The sequence below is a fragment of the Miniopterus natalensis genome, chromosome 18, assembly GCF_054644295.1.
Source record: "Miniopterus natalensis isolate mMinNat1 chromosome 18, mMinNat1.hap1, whole genome shotgun sequence".
NCBI lineage: Eukaryota > Metazoa > Chordata > Mammalia > Chiroptera > Miniopteridae > Miniopterus > Miniopterus natalensis.
In genome coordinates, this window is record NC_142098.1 from 37,039,231 (window position 1) to 37,057,416 (window position 18,186).

The window sequence follows — 18,186 nt, forward strand, 5'->3', positions numbered from 1 at the left end:
GCTGATGCTCTAACTACTGTACAACACCGGCCAGGGTGACAGGAGGCGTTTTAATAGTTGTTTGATGTCCAGAGGAATGAATAAGTGAAACAGGTGGGAGAGAAACTATGCGGGGCAAGGTCAGTGTTTCCAGCAGAGCCCAAGAGCCCTGACGTACGGGCCCTGACGACAAAGCAGTGAGCAAATGAATAAATGCCACGGGAACATTTTACTCAGAGCAGCTGCCTTCCAGCAGCAGAAAGCAAACCAAAGCTGAAAAACAAGCCCTACCCGCGCGGGCGGAGCCGCCTGCCACGCCCCTGCGCGGGGGAGGGGGGCGCGCGCTCAGTCGTCCGCGTCCTCGTCCTCGTCCTCCTCCTCGTCCTCCTCCTCCTCCTCCGCGGCCGCCAGGGCCTGCTCCTGGGCCGCCTTCAGGGCCTGCTCCTCCTCCACCGTGGGGTCGCTCATCTCCATGATCTCTATGCCGCTGGGGTACTCTTGCTGAATGGGGGCCGGCAGGGGCGGGTTGAAGTTCTCGGGATTGTACTTGTGGCCCCAGCCGATGTAGATGTTCTCGAACTTCCTGGAGGGGCAGCGAGATGCTGGGGAGGCCGCCCGCCGAGGGCCCAGCCCGGACTCTCATTGAGGGCGGGAGTGAGCACAGACACCGCGTGATGGAGAGGTGGGGCAGGGGGAAGTGTGCCCACCGGCTTCTTCTGTTCATTTGTTCCTTTAGTATTTTTTAAAAGATACTTTTATTGATTTTAGAGAGAAGGGAAGGGAAAGAGAGAGAAACATGGATGTGGGAGAGAAACTTCAATCGGTTGCCTCCAGCGTGCAGCCCGACTGGGGATGGAACCTGCAGCCTGGGCATGCGCCCCGGCAGGGAAACAAGCCAGCGGCCTGTTTATTTTTACTTTTTGAATATGGCTATTAGAAAATTTTAACTTACATATGTGGCTCCTGTTTTATTTATATGGAACAGCCCTGGTCTAGATGTGGGGACCTAGCTGGCAGTGAACAAATTGACAAGAATCCTGCCGTGGTGCCTATGCCCAGGGAGGAGACTGATAAAACACAAGGACAGAATGGGTCGGGTCGCGGCCAAGTCACCTCTCCCCAGAATTTCAACTAGGGAAGAAAAGTGGAGAAAATGGGAGAATAGGCAGGGACTGAGAGGCAGGGCGAGAAGCAGAGAGACAGCAGGAGAGAGGGGGGATGGAGAGTTTGCCAGGGGAGCCGCTTGGCTTTGACCTTGCTGTTCCAGGGGACTGAACTTGCTAGGAAGGCAGAATCTGGGGCTCCACCCCACACCCATGCAAGCGGAACCCCAGCAAGTCCTGGCACTCACTGGTGGAGACTCTCTAGTCTAGAGTGTCCTTCCGCCTATCCCCTCCCCACTTCTTTCTTTCCTCAAAGATTTCAGATCAAGGCCGCTTTTCTCAGGAATCCTTCCTTGATCCTTTCCGGACATGACAGATAAGCTGTCGTTGGTCCCCCATTCTCCTTAGTAGTACTTACCTCAGTTTGTAACAGGATATTTGGGGGGGTTGCTGGGGGAGTGAGTGGGGGTGAGAGGTGTTAAACAATTACGCCTATGCTTTCTCTGTCTGCTCCCAGGGCAGGATCCGTAGCTACCCTTTCAGCAAGGTGGCTGAGAGGGTGGGTGGATGCGCGGTAGGGGTGGAGGGTGGATGGGCGAGTGGAGCGCCCAATTTGGATCTTTTGCTTTCAGAGGGAGGTTGACAAATTAAGGTGTGGCCAGAAGAAGGGTGTTGGCAAAAGCAAGCGTGCCTCTTCCCTGCTTCTGGAGGAGAAAAAATGATAATTGCTAAGTATGTGGTTCAAGTATCAGTATGACGTGAATTCCCACCTCGACTGTGAATCAGAGTAATGAATAGAAAAGGAAAATCTATGAAAAATCGTCATGCCATCTGGTGGACAGAGCTGGCAAGTACGCCGCCCTGTGGCCGCACACGGCGCCCTCTAGTGGTTGAGCAGAAAGGCTGGGATGTGGCTGGTGAGAGGGGCTGCGGGGCGGCGGGGGAAGTGTGTAGCTGCGGGTGGTAAGAGGCAAAGCTGATTTTTGGCCTGAATATCTTTTGGGAGCAACTGGTGGGGGATCCTGGTGGTGAAGACTTCTGGCCCATAGAGAGAAGACACTTCAAATTGGAAGAACTGGCCAGGGGGCCCAGGGAAGTACTTAGCTCCCCCAGAGAGGAGACTGCCCCTGTCAGAGCCATCCCAGAGGGGACTCCTGAGTCCTGTGGGTTCTGTGACCCATACAGCAGAAAAGCCTAGGCCGAGGGGCCACAGATCCAGGTTTGAATCCTGCATTTAAGCCAATGGAACCCCTGGAGCAGAGTAAGGGGCTCAGCCCCGGGGGGCTTCCTGAAGAGGGGCTTCCCTCCCAATCTCTGTCCACCCCTGTGAGTTTCCCCAGCGGGCCTGTTGGAGGGGCTCCCTCTGCTGGGAGACAGGGGAGACCTACTTGCCAATGGCGTAGGCGTAGGCCCCCGGCCAGAGATTGGAGCGCACAATGGCCACGGAGTACTGCGGGGAGAGGCTGCAGGACAGGCGGGCGGTCCAGGGCGACATGTGCAGGATTTCTGCGGGGGCGTGAAGAGCGCCAGGGAGGTCAGAGGCTCTGCTGCTGGCTCCCCACGCCCCGCACAACCCCTGGAGGGAGGGAAATAAGGAGGGGTGCAAAGGGAACTGTGGTGATTAACAGTGCGGGCTTCAGTGTTTGAACCCTGGCTCGGGACACAGCTCTTCCCGTGTGCCCCCATGTCACCTGCCTGAGCCTCAGTGCCTGCACCCAGGAAGGGAGGTGCTCATCTCTTGGTGAGCCCTGGGCCCCAGACAGGGCAGCTGCTGTGACTCTCCCTCCAGCTAGCCATTAGTTTGGACCAGGGGGCAGAGAGAGCAGGGCACCGGCTCTGGGCTCACGGAAACCTGGGTCAAGATACCGGCTCTGGCCCCGCCGGGTGTGGCTCAGTGGTTGAGCGTCTACCTAGGATCCAGGCGATCAGGGTTCGATTCCCGGTCAGGGTTGTGGGCTCGATCAATGACTTTCTCATCATTGATGTTTCTATCTCTCTCTCTCCTTCTCCTTCCCTCTCTCTGAAATCAATAAAGATCCATTAAAAAAACAAAACAAAACAAAACAAAAAAAATGGGCTCTGTCCAAGGGCCCACTCTCAGCTTCTCCTTCCTGCTTCTTCCAGGTGCCTGAGGCCCCGACCTCAGGAAATGTCTGTCCCTTCTTCCAAAATACAGTTCAAGTCCCACCTCTTCTGGGGAGGCCTCCCTAACTCTCTCTTTCCCTCCAGGTCCACGTGGGACTCAAAAGACCACATCCCACCAGATGGGCACTGCCACATGCCAGACGCAGCTCACGAGATGGATGCTTTCCCATGACCCCAGGAGGAGCCCTGTCATGACATCCGTTTTTAGGTGAGAGCAACTGAGGCTCGAAGAGACGACCCTGCGATGTCGCTGACCCTCCCTTTCTCATCTGCCCAGGCCCCCCTTCCCAGGCTGGAGGACCGGTACCTGCATCTTCTGAGAGCGGCGTCAGCAGCGGGGGCCCGATCTCCTGCTCCACCTCCTCCATGCCCTCGTCAGCCCGCTCCTCCTCCTCCCCCAGCTCCTCCTCCTCCTCCTTCTTCTGCAAAGGGTTCACCCAAGTGCAGCGGCCCTGGGTGGGGGGGATAGTTAGGCGGCAGCTCCCGAAGGGGAGGGGTCAGCCTGCACCCTGGGAGGAGGTGAAGGGCCAGGTAGGACTCTGGGGACTGTCCTCAGGGACCCAGGTATGGGCAGAACAGGGCTAGTCACATAGGTTGGGGGCAGAGAATGGGCCAAGGAAGCTGTTGCATCCAGGTGAGGACTCCTGCCTCCTGCTGGTGGCGTGGCCTCCACCTGCGCATCCATTCATTCACTTATCAGATATTTAATGAGCACCTATTATATACAGGCACTGCTCTAGGTGCTGATGACAATGATAGCTGTACAGGCCCCAAAAGGAGTTATTTAGATTCAATAAAACCTTGTGGCCCAGCCAGGCATGGCTCAGTGGTTGAGCGTCAGCCTATGATCCAGGAAATTGTGGTTTGATTCTTGGTCAGGGCACATGCCCGGGTTGCGGGCTCGATCCCCAGTTGGGGGCGTGCAGGAGGCAGCCGATCAATGACGACTCTCTCACCATTAATGTTTCTATCTCTCTCTCCCTCTCCCTTCCTCTCTCTGAAATCAATAAAGATATATTTAAAAACAAAGAAAACCCTTGTGGAGTCAATACATGTCTATTGAATGAATGAATGAAAATATCCTAGCACACAGCCAGTTTCCTTGAATGAACAAATAAATGTGTATAAAGTTCAGACACATAGGCATTCAATAAGTGGAGGGCCACAATCTCTATCCAGAACTCTAAAACCCAAAAAGCTCTGAAATCAGAAGTTTTTCAGGAATCACTTGGTAGCATCCCTGACCTGACTGTCAAGAGGCTATGCAGTTTCTCTGCAGAAATAACCATGATGCCTTTGAATACGGGCTGCAGCCCAGCTCTGCTTGAGGTGTTGAGTACTAGATGGGATATGCAGTTACCTTTTTAAAACCTGAAAAGTTCAGAATTCTAAGATGCATCTGATTCCAAAGGATTGTCAACCAGTATCTTTGAATGAGTGAGTGAGTGAGTGAGTGAGTGAGTGAGTGAGTGAGTGAGTGAAGGTTAAGTACCATGGCTGGCAGAGAGCAGGTGCTTGACATTCCTGGGGAGTCAGTCACACCAGAGTCCAGAGTCGCCCGGTTCCGACACAGGCGGGGCTGGGCGCCCCGGTCCTCACCTGCGGAAGGATGTGCTGCATGTGGTGCACCCAGTTGGCCATGGAGTCCACCAGCTCTAGCACCGGGATGCCCTCAAAGTCGGGGTTCTCCTCAAAGGATTCGCGCCCCGCGCCGCCCTCCTCCTCCTCGTCGCCCTCCTCCTCATTGAACTGGTAGAAGCCGAGCGGGCTGATGTGCGTGGCGGCCGAGATGCGAGCGATCTGGGCCCGCAGGTAGTTGGCCTCGTTGCCCGGGAAGGGCGGGTAGCTGATGACCGGGGCGTCCAGGTGGCCGGTGAAGAACTTCTTGACCTTGCGGGCGTGCACCACCTGGCTGGGCGTGACGTGCGGCAGCCGCGTCCACGGCCGGCCCGGCTCGTTGCACACGAAGTACAGGTACTTGTTGGTGCCCGAGCGGCTCTCCTCCTTGGGGATGACGGGCGGTGGCTTCCACGTCCGCTTGGGGAGGGTGTCGGCCACCTTCTCCTCGTCCTCCTCGGCCTCCTCCTCGCCGTGCGTGTCGGCGACCTCGCCGCCCTCGGCGGCCTCCTCGGCCTCCTCCTCCTCCACCTCCTCCTCGCCCTCCCGGAACTCCACCTCGGCCACCAGGTAGCTGCGGCTGAGCCCCAGGATCTTGCCCCAGAAGCGGCAGGTGTGGATGGGCTGCTGCTCCACCAGCTGCTTCAGCGCCATGAAGATGCGGAAGCTCTCGTCCGAGCTCAGGCCCACGCCCGCCTGCTCGAAGTAGAAGGCGGCCTCCATGATGTTGGGCACGGCCGAGTCCGCCTGCAGGGGGCGTGCGGGGGGCGGGAGGCTGAAGCCCCGCTCCCCCACCTCACTGGGCGCCCCCCTCCCCCGCTCCCCCCGCCTCACTGGGCGCCCCCCTCCCCCGCTCCCCCGCCTCACTGGGCGCCCCCCTCCCCCGCTCCCCCGCCTCACTGGGCGCCCCCCCCCCCGCTCCCCCGCCCCACTGGGCGCCCCCTCCCCGCTCCCCCGCCCCACTGGGCGCCCCCCCCCCCCGCCCCCGCCGGCTCACTCACCACCTCCTCCTCCATCTCCTGCTCGCCCTCGCCCGCGCCGCCGCCCCGGATGAACAGCGCCTTCTGCCTCTCCGCCATCTCGTAGGTGGGCTGCATCTCGGGGTCGTCCCGCAGCGAGTCCAGCTTGGGGTGGAACCGCTCCAACTGCGTGGTGCGGTTCAGCGACTCCAGGATAGACAAGGGGTCCTCGGGTCGCTGGTTCAGGATTTTCATCAGCAGGTTCACCAGGTGCTCATACCTGACTCCCAAGGGGGTGGGAGGTAGGGGACATCATTCACTCGGCTCACTGCTGGGGGCCTGGCCCTGTGCCTGTTGCTGGGGACGCACTAGAGACAAGGCCCCTGCCCTGGTGGAGCGGACATTCTGATGATGGAGATAGACATTAACCAAATACACAAAGTACATAGAGTGTCAGGGGTGGTGATTTTTATGGAGACAGTAAAGCAGGGAATGGGCACTGGGAATGCCAGGGATAGGTGATGGTTTGCAGTTTTTAGTAGGGAGGCCAGGGAAGACCTCACCAGGGTGACATTTAAGCTGAGATCTGAATGAAGTGAGGGGGCAAACCATGCAGATATTGGGGGAAGACCGTTTCAGGGAACAGTGGGTGCATAGACCCTGAGATATTTTATGAGTCTAAGACAATCTTTTTTTTTTAATCCTCACCCAAGGATATTTTTTCCATTGATTTTCAGAGAGTGTAAAGGAGAGAGAGAAAAACATTGATATGAAAGAGACACATTGATTGGTTGCCTCCGCATGCACCCCAACCAGAGATGGGGATGGAGCCTGCAACCGAGGTACATGCCCTTGAACAGGATCGAACTTGGGACCCTTCAGTCTGCAGGCTGATGCTCTCTATCCACTGTCAAACCAGTCAGGGCAACTCTAAGACAATCTTGATACCAAAACTCAAGGAAACTAGAAGAAGGGAAAGTAATTCTTTGCTGATCTCATTTAGAAATATAGATGCTGAAATCCTAAGCAAAATATTAGCAAATGACATCTAACAATTGCCCAAAAGGATGACACACCATGATTAAATTGGACTAATGACAGAGATCTAAGACTGGACTGATATTAGAAAAGTAGAAAAAACTATAATTCATCATGTCAGTATGTTAAAGGGGACATGTAAGATCACCTCAATAGGTGAAGTGATATTGATAAAATTCAACATCCATTCATGATTTTTAAAAATCTAGGAAACTAGGAATAGAAGGCAATTTTCAAATAATCTTATAAAGGGCAGCCACAAATAACCTACAGCACAGACCAAACATAACAGCAAAAGACTAAATATTTTCTGCTATGAGGTTTCTGCTATGTGGAAAGGATGCCTGCTTTCACAGCTTCTATTTAATACTGCATTGGAGGTCTCAGCTAATGCAATCTGACATGAAAATAAAAGTATTGAAAAGGAAGAGGCAAAACTATCATAGTTTGCAGATGATGTGATTGAGAATGATGTGGAGAGCTGAGGGTGTGCCTGGCATGTTGGAGGAACACAGGAAGTCAGTGTGGCTGGAGTGAAGTGAGGGGGGAGGGGCTGTGGTAGGAGAGGAGGCTGGAGTGATAACAGTATGGTAATGGTTTCCATTCACCTAGTCAAGCACTATGTTGGGCACTTGAGAGCAATGTTGAATTCTCACCGCAATCATATATCTGAGGAACAATTACGATCCCCACTTTCCAGATAAGAAAACTAAGGCTTAGAAAAGTTGAGGTCATGAAGTCACACAGTAGTTGGTAGCACAACCAAATTTTAAAACCAGGACCAGGTTGGTCTGATTTCAAAGCATGTATATCTAACCATCAGTGGCATGGAAACCCTTTGGCAACAGCCTCAGGTGTGGTGGAGGGCCATCATTGAATTGGGAACGATAAGGAGAGGTCAGAATTTGGCCAGGGCTTTTCAATAAAGGAATTTGAAGCTCTAGAGGGCTGCGAACTGTTGAGGAAGCGCTACTGGTTAATTTTGACTAGACTCTAGGAGATGAAATTTGGAGAGCAGGCCAGGGCTGAATTATATAAGGCCTTGAAGGCTGTTGTGAAGAGCATGAACCTTCTTTTGAGGGTGCTTGGGAATCATGGGAGGGATGGAGTCAGCTTTGTGCTTTAGCAAGATCTGTTACTTCTCCAACCTCATCTCCTTCCACTCCCCCTCCTTTTCCCTTGGTTCCAGTAACACCAGCTTCCTTGCTGCTCCTCAAACAGAGCAAACCTTAAACCCTTCAAACTGACAGTGTCCTGTACCTGGATCACACTTCGTTATCTAAAAGGTGCTCTCCCTCACCATCTTCAGGTCACTGACCAAATGTCACCTCTTCAGAGAGGCTTTCCCTGACCTCACAGTATTTAACATGCACTCCTTATCCCCCTCACCCTGCTTTACTTTTTCACCTTAGCTCTTATCAACTTATCATTTATTATATTTATTGTCCATTCTCCAACTAGAATGTGAGCCTCATGAGGTGGTAGTGGGGAAGGGGGGCTGAGAGGTATATTATGACTGCAGCTTAGTGGCCTTGGCAAGTGCCTTCCTCAAGAAGGAAAGTTTAGTAAATAACAGGGCTACTCCAGCCAAATCACTTGTGCTGGAATCCTGGCTCTGCCACATCCCAGCTGTGTTATCTTGGGTATGGGACCTAATTTCTCTGTGTCTCAGTTTCCTCCTCCGTAATATAGGGACAGTAGATGTGCCACTCAGCTCTGAGAACCAGAGATCAATGTGTGAAGGGCTGGCACAATGTTTGGTAAGTAAATGTTGTTTTACTTTTTAGCTATTGTTAGTATTTATTCCAACTCCTTTGTCTAAGTTAGATGGCTCCACAGCAGTAGCTGATTCTACCTGACCGTCAATCCCCTGTCTGGGGGGACCCCAGAGCTTGAGGCAGGGTCTTGGTTGGGGCCTCTCCCTGCCTGGGTCCCGCCCCTCCCCCACCCCATAGCTCCCTCTCACAGGCTGAGGTCGCTGCTGGCGCTGGTCTGCAGCAGGTAGGCCTTGGCGTTCTGCACGGCCAGCTCCCGGGGCTCCGGCTCGGACACCTCCATACCGAAGGGCATAAAGCCCAGCTCAGAGTGTGACAACTGGAGGGCAGGGTCATCCTTCACGTAGGGCCCATGCTGGGCGGTCTCACTGAACTGCAGGTCATCTCTCTGGTACGCGTTAAACTGGCCCAGGAAGTCGGGCCGGGAATCCTGGTAGGCTGACTCCAGTTGCTGGAAGAGGTTGCCTTGGCCCTGCTGTAGCTGTTGCAGCATTAGGTTGGCATTGTGGGTGACCTGGGTCGTGCCTTCAGCCAGGTAAGATTGGCGCTGGAAATCCGAGAGAAAGCCTGTATTCGCGGACGGGTCCTCTAAGCCACCGTGGGGCTCCTCAGCCTGGAAGTTCTCTTGTTGGGTCAGGATGGCACTTTGTGACCACCCCTGCTGGTTGGTCTGGCGGGCCAGCATCTCCTGACTGCTCGGGACCTGGGCGTCAAGTGCCACCTGTGGCGACTCCTCGAGGACCGTGGACTGGAGCAGAGAGGGCTCCCTGCTGCGCCTCTGCTCAGAGGCCTGGGAACTCCTCCGTGTCTCCAGCGGCTGGTCAGGCTGCTCAGGGTCGGGCGGCGAGTCCCCCATAGGCCAAAAGGGTTCAGGGACTTCTCGGCGGGCGGCTTGCACACAGGCGGACCAGCTGCCAGCCGCAGTTTCTGAGGGCCGGGCGGGCCGTTAGCGGGGCGGGCGCGCGCCACGCAGGGGCCCCAGAGCTGGTTTCTGCGCAGGCGCAGCCCCAGCCCCAGGCCCGGGGGCGTCCCGGCTTCCCGCGGCCTGTCCCGCGCGCCCACCAGGGACCGCGCAGTCCCACAGCCGACACGCTGCAGGGATGAGAGACTACACCCACGCCCCAGGCCCGCGATCTGTCTTTTTTTATTTTATTTTTTGAAAGGCAAAGCCCCGCCCCGCCCCACGCCCCTTCCCCACCAAGCCCCGTCAGCTGTTCCCCTTGGCCTCCGGTTCCCCCGCGTCCTCCGCGGCGGCGGCGGCGGCGGCGGCGGCGGCGGTGGGGCTGGGAGTCTTCGCTCTGTCTTCTCCAGCAGCGGCGAGGGTCTGGGGGCTCCTCTCCTCCTTTGAGGTCAACCCGCCCGCTGCTGCCTCCTGGTGACAGAAGGGGGAGCTGGTCAAAGACAGCTTTTGCTTGGGCTGACCCTCCCAGTCACCCCAACTTGGGCACTCAGCACACACACGTCACCCCGGAGCCCTGGTGCGTTTCTCCCTGCGCTGCTCTGAAGTGTGACCCCTACCTTAGGCAGGGGTCCCTCCAGACTGGAGTCGAGCAGTGCGGCCTCCGTCAGCCCCGAGTCGTCATCCACGCTGATGAAGATGGCGGGGGTCTCGCACTCGGGCCCCTCCTCCCGGAAATCTATGGCTTCCTCCGGCTGGGGGGGGCCGGGCCTGGCGGAGGACGAGGAGGAAGAGGAAGGGGCTCCCACTCCCCCGGGCTTCAGCTTCTGTTCCTCCTCCAGCTGCCGCTTTAAAGCCTTCTCCTGGGCCAGCCGCAGGCCCATGAGGTCCTGAGGGGGCCGGGGGGCGGGGGCCGGGGCGGGGGCCGGGGCTGGTGCCAGCGCCAGGGGCTCCAGGTCATCCTGGGGGTGGGAAGGACCACACAGAAGCTCAGGGGTGAGTGGGGGCTGGGACCCAGGCTGCTCCCAGGGGGTGGTGGGAAAGAAGCCAAGCCACCCTGAGGCAGACAACAGGGTGGGCATGGGGAGTAAGGGGCAACTGCCCCCCACCCCACCTCCCTTTCAGCAGGAGCCTCCCGAAGAGAGAGAAGTGGCTGGGCTGGGGAAAGGATGGGGGCTGCAGACCCTCACCTCTTCCAGAGGCCCTGCAGGAGTTTCCTTGGCCTCAGGCTCCTGTTTGCCACTGGCTTCCAGGATGGTCATGATGGAGTTGGGGATGTGTGCTTGCTGTGGGAAGAGCAGGATGGGGGTTCTATGGAGAGCTCTAACCCAGAGACCCCTTCTGGGCACCCCAGGTCCCTGACCCTCCAGAATCCCTGACATTCTGTGGCATTGCAGGGCTCCCCTCTACCCACCCCCATCCAGTTCCCCAGGGCTGGACCCACGGGGCCAGCCACCCCACACCTTGGGGTACCTGATGGGGAGTGAAGGAGCGGACATGGGCCAGCAGGGGCTCCCGGAGCTCTGGGCACTTGTCAAACACAGCACCCAGTTGCTGGGGTGGCAGCTGCAGGATGACCTGGAAGCTCTGGGGCTTCGTGCGTTGACAGCACTTGATGAAGCCCTCCCACACCTTGGGGTACTTCCACACCTGGGTGAGGCAGGGAGGGAGTGGGCATACAGGACACGCAGGCAGCCACCCTGGAAACTAGGAGGACCTTGCCAAGATGGCACCTTGCTGGGGCCAAAATTCCTACCATCACAAGACTCCTCTAGGCTACACACAGCCCTGACCTCCTTACAGAGGATCTTCTAACTTTCTCTTCCAGATCCTAAACAGCTAGGACATGAGGCCAACTTGGGGAGAAGAAAACTGAGAGTGGCCCTCTCACCTTGGTCTCCCCCAGGCTAAGTGTTGTGAGAAGTGCCTTGTCTCATTTCATTCTCACAGCAGCCTCCAGGGGGCCCCATTTGCCCTGCTAAACAGAGGAGGCACAGGGAGATGCAGGGACTTGTCCAAGGTCACATGGTAACTAGGGGCAGAACCAACATTTGACCCCAGGTCTGTGTGATTCTGCATTTAACCTCTTAGCCAGATGTTGCAAAGTGGCAACCTATGGGCTGAATCCAGTCTGAGGGCTTGTGGAGGTTTGTTTTTTGTTTCATCATTTTTAGGAATATCCTAAAAACCCAGATTTCTAGCTTCTCCTGAAAACTGGACCACCTTTCAGCTCTAGGATACATCCTGCCTGGTGCACAGTGGTGGGGGGCAAGGGGCAGCCAAGCCTCTTCTGGGATGTGCACCCCTGAAGTCTCCTGCCTGTTCCTACCACCTAACCACCCTCACTTATCATGTGGCCACCCTGTGGCTGAGTTACAACCCCTGGAGCCCTGTTTTGTCTCTGCCAGCAGGGCAAAGGGGCTGGCCAGTCTGGGTGGTGCTTGCTCTCCTCATCATGGCTCCCTAGGGGGTGGGAGGCAGGCAGGCTGGAAAAGCCTATGGTTCGGCCTCAAATCTATCTTCAGTGTCCTGTTGCAGTCAGTCCACTGCCTGGGGAACTGGATGGTCGGGGGCGGGTTACCTGTTTCATGATGAGGCGGGACAGGATGTTCATGACGAAGCCCCCCAGGCGGGGGTACATGGTCAGGGACTGGATGACGGTCCTCATGAGCAGCATGGGCAGGGGACTCTGCTCCATCAGCTGCTGCATCACCACGGCCAGCACCTCTGATGTGTACACGTTCCGCTCCGCAAAGCACAGGTTGGTGGCTGTGAGGAGGCGGAGAGTGGGCCTGTCCTCTTTGCTCAGATGCCCCCCGGGAGGTAGGAGCTCCACCACCCTTAGAGAGCCTCAGCCCCATTTTCTCCCCAGCCCAACTTGCTGACGTTCCAGGCAAAACAGGCCCCCACTCAGCAGATCTCTTTCTGAGGGGACTGGCCTGGTCCTTGGAAGCCCAGTGGCTTGGCCCTACGGGAAAGACATGGCCAGCTCCTAGAAGCCCCACACTGGACATAGTGGGCAGAATTTGGCCATTTCTCTTTGGAGACAACCCTTGGAAGGGTTGAGGCAGAAAAGACATGTTATGAACCACTGGGGACCCATTCTGGCTTGATTTGGGCAGCATGGCACATCCACCCCTACTAGACAGGAAGGCAGCTTTGAATTCCTTAAGCACCCCCATAGTGGACAAGAGATGGCCCTCCACCAGCAGGCTGACCAAGGAACTGCCCACTCCCAACTGCATCAGGGCAAAGGGCTTGTGCTACTGCTGGGGGAAACCAAGCCTATGGTATGTGGGGACACAATCCACAGAGTAATAAGGGAGGGGTGAGAGGAGGAGGAAGCCTGAGCACACACTCAGCTCCCCAGCTGAGCAGTCAGGGCCAGCAAGGGCCCAAGGAGGGCTGGCACACACAAGCACCCAAGAAGGCCTTGGGGTCTGTTCCCTCAGCAGTGGGCTGTGGTACCCTGAAGTCAGTGGGACACGGCGGCATCCCAATCCACTGTGCTAATGGGAAGGCCCCACAAACTGCCTCTGAACCCCCTCTTCCCCAAACACCACTGGCCATGTGAGTGTGTCAACCAGGAAGTCTTTATTAGCTGAAAGCAAGGCCCCCAATCCTTGAGAGGCTAATGGAGAACAGGGGTAGGCACCTGTGAGGAATGGCGGGGCAGCTCCCATAGGAAAAGGGGGAAGACCAAGGCATTGCAGGTAGACAGGTGGGGAGGAGGCTGGATAGGGGACAGGGCGGGTATCTAGGCCAAAGGGGCAGAGGACAGTGTAAGCAAGGACAGTGCCAGAGAAGACCTGCCAGGCACCGAGGGAGCTCCTCCTCCCCCTCCTCACTTCCAGGAAGTCCTGGCTCCTGCCTATTCTGCCCAAAGCCTCCAGAGTCAGCCCCCTTCCCTCTCCTCCCCCTCAGCTCTGCCCCAGCCTCCTCTTGGCCTCCCACTCAACCCTCTAACCCACCCTCCATACAGCGAACTGAAGGGTCTTCTGAAAACTGAACCTGACCCTGTACCTCCCAGAGGCCCTCAAGAGATCAAGTTCAAACCACTGTGGCCTATGAGAGCCCGTGTGGGCAGGGCCCAGGCACAGTTTTCTCAAGGATTACAGGCCATGCCAATGCATTTCTTGGTCTCAGCAACTGTTTTTCCTTTCCCTGGGGTCCTCTTCTCTGCTGCTGCCTCACCTCTACTCATCCTTCTGTGGCCTCAGCTCAGGTGTCCCTTCCTCCAGGAAGTCCCTCACCAGAGAAGGTTGGGTGGCTCCCCTATCCCAACCTGGCTCACTGAGTTGCTACTGTCTGAGGATAGATTGTGAACCCTGGCAGGGCTAGTGCTGTCTCTATCCCTGCTGTGTCCCTAGCAGGGCCCAGCACAGGCCTGAACAGAAGTGCTCAGTGAGTGGACTAGACTTGAGGGTAGGTCTAGTCATAGAAAAACTCACCAGAGAAAGGGTGGTTTAAGGGGGGCAGTGAATGCCAGCAATGACTGCTGATACTGTCAGCTACTGGGGATTCCGATGGTGCACAAAACAGACTGGACTTTGGATCTGGAGCTTATAGTCAAGTGGAGCTACTAGTGCTGAACAGAGAAATGTGTTGGGAACTGACTGGATTGGGTGCTGGGGACCAGCAGCTAGTAGCTCCAGCAACTGGAGGTTGTTGAGAGCTCATTAGCCTGGAGGCTGTGTGGGCCTGGGCTTGCAGGAAGCAGCAGGTGGGGTTCTCAAGGCTAGGCCTTGTGGACATCTCCAGGGGCCTGGTTCCTGGCAACCTGTCACCTGCAGCTTGTTCCCCCGTGTAAGATCAGGCACTAAATCTAGGTCCACGAATGGGCTCAGTGGGGTGTTGGGTTTATGAAGCCCCTCAAATTGTACACAAAGCCATGTGAGCACACCGTTGTTGGGAATGAGCCCATAACTTTCCTCAGATCATCAAAGGGGCCAGGCAGCGTAAAAAGACTGCGCCTGGACTCTCAGCTTCCACACCCTTCCACGAGGGGCTGAAGCCAGTCTGAGGGCTTGTGGAGGAGGTTTGTTTTTGTTTCATCATAGTATTCCTAAAACTCCCAGATTTCTAGCTTCTCTTCAAAACTGGACCACCTTTCAGCTCTAGGATGCATCCTGCCCGGTGCGCAGTGGTGGGGGCAGGGGGCAGTCACTAGATGCCTGAGTTCCTCCTCACGTGTGTGGGCTTTACACTTTCCTAGCTCTCCTGACCTGAAAGTTGCAGGGAGAACTTGCCGAGGAAGGTTAGTATTAAGTCATTGGAGAAGCTCTTTCAGGCTAGACATGAAACTCAAGTGGCAAGGAGAGGAACCCCCACTTGCATCTTAAAAGAGATAGGAGGAATCAAAGGAGAGTTGTCTTTTGAGTAGAGGGAGCCGACAGTAAGGGCGTCCACCTCCGTGGGAAAGTACGGCTTCTGGACCAGAACCCTCCTTTGGGGAGGAGGGGAGGGGAGTGCTGAGGAGAGCTGAGGGGGAAGTCTTCCCATGAAAGAGGTGGAACTGGTCAAGCTGGCAGGACTGGGATTCCAACTCCGCTCTACTGACTTCAGATTCTGATCCTACACCATTTAGGTTCTGTGTGGCCCCGAGCAAGTTAATTAACCACTCTGGAGCCTCCATCCCCTTGTCTACAAAACAGAAGTGCGCATACTCACCAGGTAACAGGTGGTGTGGATTGGTAGCTGACCTGTAAGGCACTTAGGAGGGCCTGCCTCAGAGTGAGCTCAGAAGATAGTAACAGCAGCTACCATGCAACTGCTGATTGTGCTAAGCCTGTCAGTTTGTCACTAACACCGCCTCCGCACACTCTCCTGTTGTAACTGGAGCCCAGACTAGACTCGGCATCTCCTCCTGTGTAGCCTCTGGCCCCTGCCCACCACACACACATGAGGCTGTGGGCTCTGCTTCCTTTGCTCCTTGGGCTGGGGAGGAAGGGGCTCCCCAACTTTCTTGAGGACAACTCTGTGCCAGCACACAGTATGTGCACCATTTTCTTAGATGGAGGAACAAGGGAAGGAAGGAGAGGAGGAGGGAGGAAGGGAGAAAAACAAGGGTGGGTGTCGGAGCTCTGAGTTGGGGCTGTAGGTGGCATAATCGCTGACTTGGCAGATTCCAGCAGGGAGCATGGGGGAGCTGAGGTTCTTCCTGGGTCCTCGGAGGCCAGGCCACCTAAGTGGGGCAGGGGGAGTGCCTCACCTTTGATGATGGACTTCATGTCGCATTTTGCAGAGTCGATGTTGTGTAACGCAATCAGAAGTTCTCCGGGGTTCAGGGGGGACAAGGCTGAGTTCCCTTCACCTGCAGTGGGAGAGAGTGGGGTAGGAGGAGGAGACAGAATGGAAGCCTAAGTGAAGGGATGTCCGGGTGCCCCAGACTGGGGAGCAGTGAATGAAGACAAGAAGCCCTCTGCTTCAATGGGACTGGAGAACAAAGGGCTAGAATAGGGGAAGAGAGAGACTGAGAACACAGAAAGAGGGGGGCTGAATGAAGCAGCAGCTGGAAAGCCATCCCCTCCGGGAAGCCTCCTTCACAATGCAAGGCCTTTTCTCGCTCTCCTCCCCCCGTGCTGTGTCCCCCTAATAATTAGGGCAACATCTGAGTGTGGTTTGGCTGTTTCTCTCCCTCCCCACTGGGCTGTGCACCCACGAGGGCAGGGCTAGGATGAGCTCATGGAGTTCGCAGCACAGCAGAAACGCCTGGGCATTTGCTGGACAGGCTTGGCTGGGGCCAGGCAATGGCCCTGCAGCAGCACTCACACTGAGGGCCACCCTCTGCAGGTGCAGTTTTGAGGGTCCCTGGCACTCTGTGTATGTTTTAAATCACCAAGTTGTGTGGAACAGCCTCCAACAACCCTAGCTTCAGCCACCAGGGTAGTTTTTCTAAGTTAAGAGTTTAGTTTGTTTCTTTTGGATCATTACAAATAAAATGCCCCACCCCCACAGCTTGAGGGGTTCAGGCAAGAGCTGAGGAGCAGCAAGGATGCCTGAGGGAGACAGAGTAGTTGGGTCCTAGAAGGGAAGTCACTATTATAGAGTCAGACCCCAGCTCCACAATTTTGCCCTCACTGTAGACAGAACCATCATCCAAACATCACAGGAGGGTGGCCTGGGAGCTTTGGGAAAGATGTTTAGACATTGCTGAGTCTGGACGGCAGGCCCAGGGAGCAGGATGAGCCCCTTCCTCCTGCCTGGCCACTTGAGGGGGGCCTCCTAGGGAGGAAGTGGAGGCACAGGAAGCCAAGTGGGAGGGAAACGGAGGGCCAGGGCTGAGCTGAGCCCTGGCAGGGATGGAAGTGCATTACATACCATGCTGGGTGCCCAGCAGGCGGTTGAAGACCTCTTTCACCACGATGGGGTTGAGTTTGATGAGCTTTGGCAGGGCCTGGATCACTTCTTTCTACAGGGGGAGAGCAGGGGAGGCAGGTCAGTTGCCCCATCTGCTCGCTCTGGTGGGGGGTTAAGACAAGCTCCGGCCTTGCTGAGCCCCTCTGATGCTTTCCTCTTCTCACTCCTCTGGTCCCTCAGGGCTGAGCTTTCTCCCCAACTCACTGGGCCCCGACAGCCTCAGCCTCATCATGCCTCAGCTGAGCCCCCACCATGAACTGCCCCCTGGACGAGTTCACTGACTTCCCCCACAAATGGAGTGTTATCATCATCACCCCCTTTACGCATGAGACTGAGGCTCACCCAAAGTCCTACAGCCCACCAGGAACAAGACCAGGGGAAGCCTATGCTGGAGGTGGGGGGGAAGGCTTCCTATGTGCTAGGAACCGATCTGCCTCTGTAGTTTCATTTAGGACTCAGGACAGGAGAAAAATGAGGCCCCGAGAGGGGAGTGGATTGCTTGAGGTCACAAATGAGGCTGAGCTGAGATGGATCCCTGGTCTGACAAGCCTCGGAATGTGCTCACAGAGCACCTAACATGTGTCCCCAGATGCCTGCCTCCTCCAGGTTCCTGCACTGCCATGTCCTCATCAGGGGGCACCAGGCCTCCTGTTCATACCTTCTCCAGCCCATTGAGCACAGGGATGAGGAAGCGGACGTCTGGCAGCCGCTTGTGGTAGAGGTCCCGTACCCGCTTCACCAGTTCTGGGGAGGGCGGGACTGTGGGCAGAATGAGAAGGCATGGGTTTTGGGAGGAGAGGGGGGAGGAGGGGCACTGAGAGGGGGACAGGTGGCAGTGGGCATGTGGGAGAAGAGGGGAGGAACAACTTCATTTCAGAGCACAAATCCTTGGCCCTTGGTTTCTCAAATGCATTTAGCCATACACTGTTCTTGATGGGAAACAGGACCAAGGATGGGGAGGGACCCACAAGAGGTCCAACCATCCAGAGACCCACCAGCTTTAATCCCCAGGTCCTGGGAGGGGAAGTGGGAAAGGCCTGGGCAATGAGGAGAATGACAGGCGGTCCCAGGAGGCACCTTTGTCTGTGAGGCTGTGCAGACATCTCGTGACCAGTGTTTCTGCCCCCTTGGGACAGTTTTCCACCAGGAGCAGCAGCTCTGGAGAGTTCATGCCCATTCCTCGGATCTGGAGGTAGAGAGAGAGATGACTGGGAAGGCCTGACGGAGGGGCTGGGTAATGTGGGGAGGACAAGGCGCCCAGGGCGAAGGCTCAGGGAGGCCCAAGGGTCAAGGGCCTAATACAACATTACATG

General features: G+C 56.3%; 2 protein-coding genes across 3 annotated transcripts in view; both read right to left on the minus strand.

Annotated features, from left to right (window-relative positions):
- Nucleotides 1-324: 324 nt before the first annotated feature.
- RSPH6A (radial spoke head 6 homolog A) lies at nucleotides 325-9,621 on the minus strand. Of its 2 annotated transcripts, XM_016212570.2 has the most exons (7): nucleotides 9,320-9,621; nucleotides 8,808-9,286; nucleotides 5,846-6,083; nucleotides 4,827-5,591; nucleotides 3,535-3,679; nucleotides 2,471-2,588; nucleotides 325-562 (listed from the first exon to the last, which is right to left on the minus strand). In XM_016212570.2, the coding sequence occupies exons 1-7, from the start codon at nucleotides 9,470-9,472 to the stop codon at nucleotides 325-327; spliced, it is 2,136 nt and encodes a 711-aa protein (XP_016068056.2). In that variant the 5' UTR covers nucleotides 9,473-9,621. The 2 variants fall into 2 exon arrangements, with proteins under 2 accessions (XP_016068056.2, XP_087683393.1); XM_087827267.1 differs by having other exon boundaries at nucleotides 8,808-9,621.
- Nucleotides 9,622-9,823: 202 nt separating this feature from the next.
- Nucleotides 9,824-18,186, minus strand: part of SYMPK (symplekin scaffold protein) — a 33,388-nt gene continuing 25,025 nt past the window's right edge. Inside the window, exons 19-27 of the mRNA XM_087826775.1 lie at nucleotides 17,951-18,059; nucleotides 17,532-17,632; nucleotides 16,835-16,925; nucleotides 15,726-15,827; nucleotides 12,096-12,283; nucleotides 10,988-11,164; nucleotides 10,705-10,800; nucleotides 10,135-10,476; nucleotides 9,824-9,988 (exon numbers count right to left, since the gene is read on the minus strand). Of these exons, the coding sequence (XP_087682901.1) occupies nucleotides 9,824-9,988; nucleotides 10,135-10,476; nucleotides 10,705-10,800; nucleotides 10,988-11,164; nucleotides 12,096-12,283; nucleotides 15,726-15,827; nucleotides 16,835-16,925; nucleotides 17,532-17,632; nucleotides 17,951-18,059 (1,371 nt within the window). The remainder of the gene's footprint in view (nucleotides 9,989-10,134; nucleotides 10,477-10,704; nucleotides 10,801-10,987; nucleotides 11,165-12,095; nucleotides 12,284-15,725; nucleotides 15,828-16,834; nucleotides 16,926-17,531; nucleotides 17,633-17,950; nucleotides 18,060-18,186) is intronic.

Bases quoted from the DNA above. Each gene is read 5' to 3' on its own strand.
- RSPH6A (XM_087827267.1), bottom strand. From the start codon at position 9,472: ATGGGGGACTCGCCGCCCGACCCTGAGCAGCCTGACCAGCCGCTGGAG. The intron at 3,680-4,826 runs GTGAGGACCGGG...CCCCCCACCCAG, and splicing joins TGCAGCACATCCTTCCGCAG to GGCCGCTGCACTTGGGTGAA. The intron at 2,589-3,534 runs GTACCGGTCCTC...ACGCCCCCGCAG, and splicing joins GCCGCTCTCAGAAGATGCAG to AAATCCTGCACATGTCGCCC.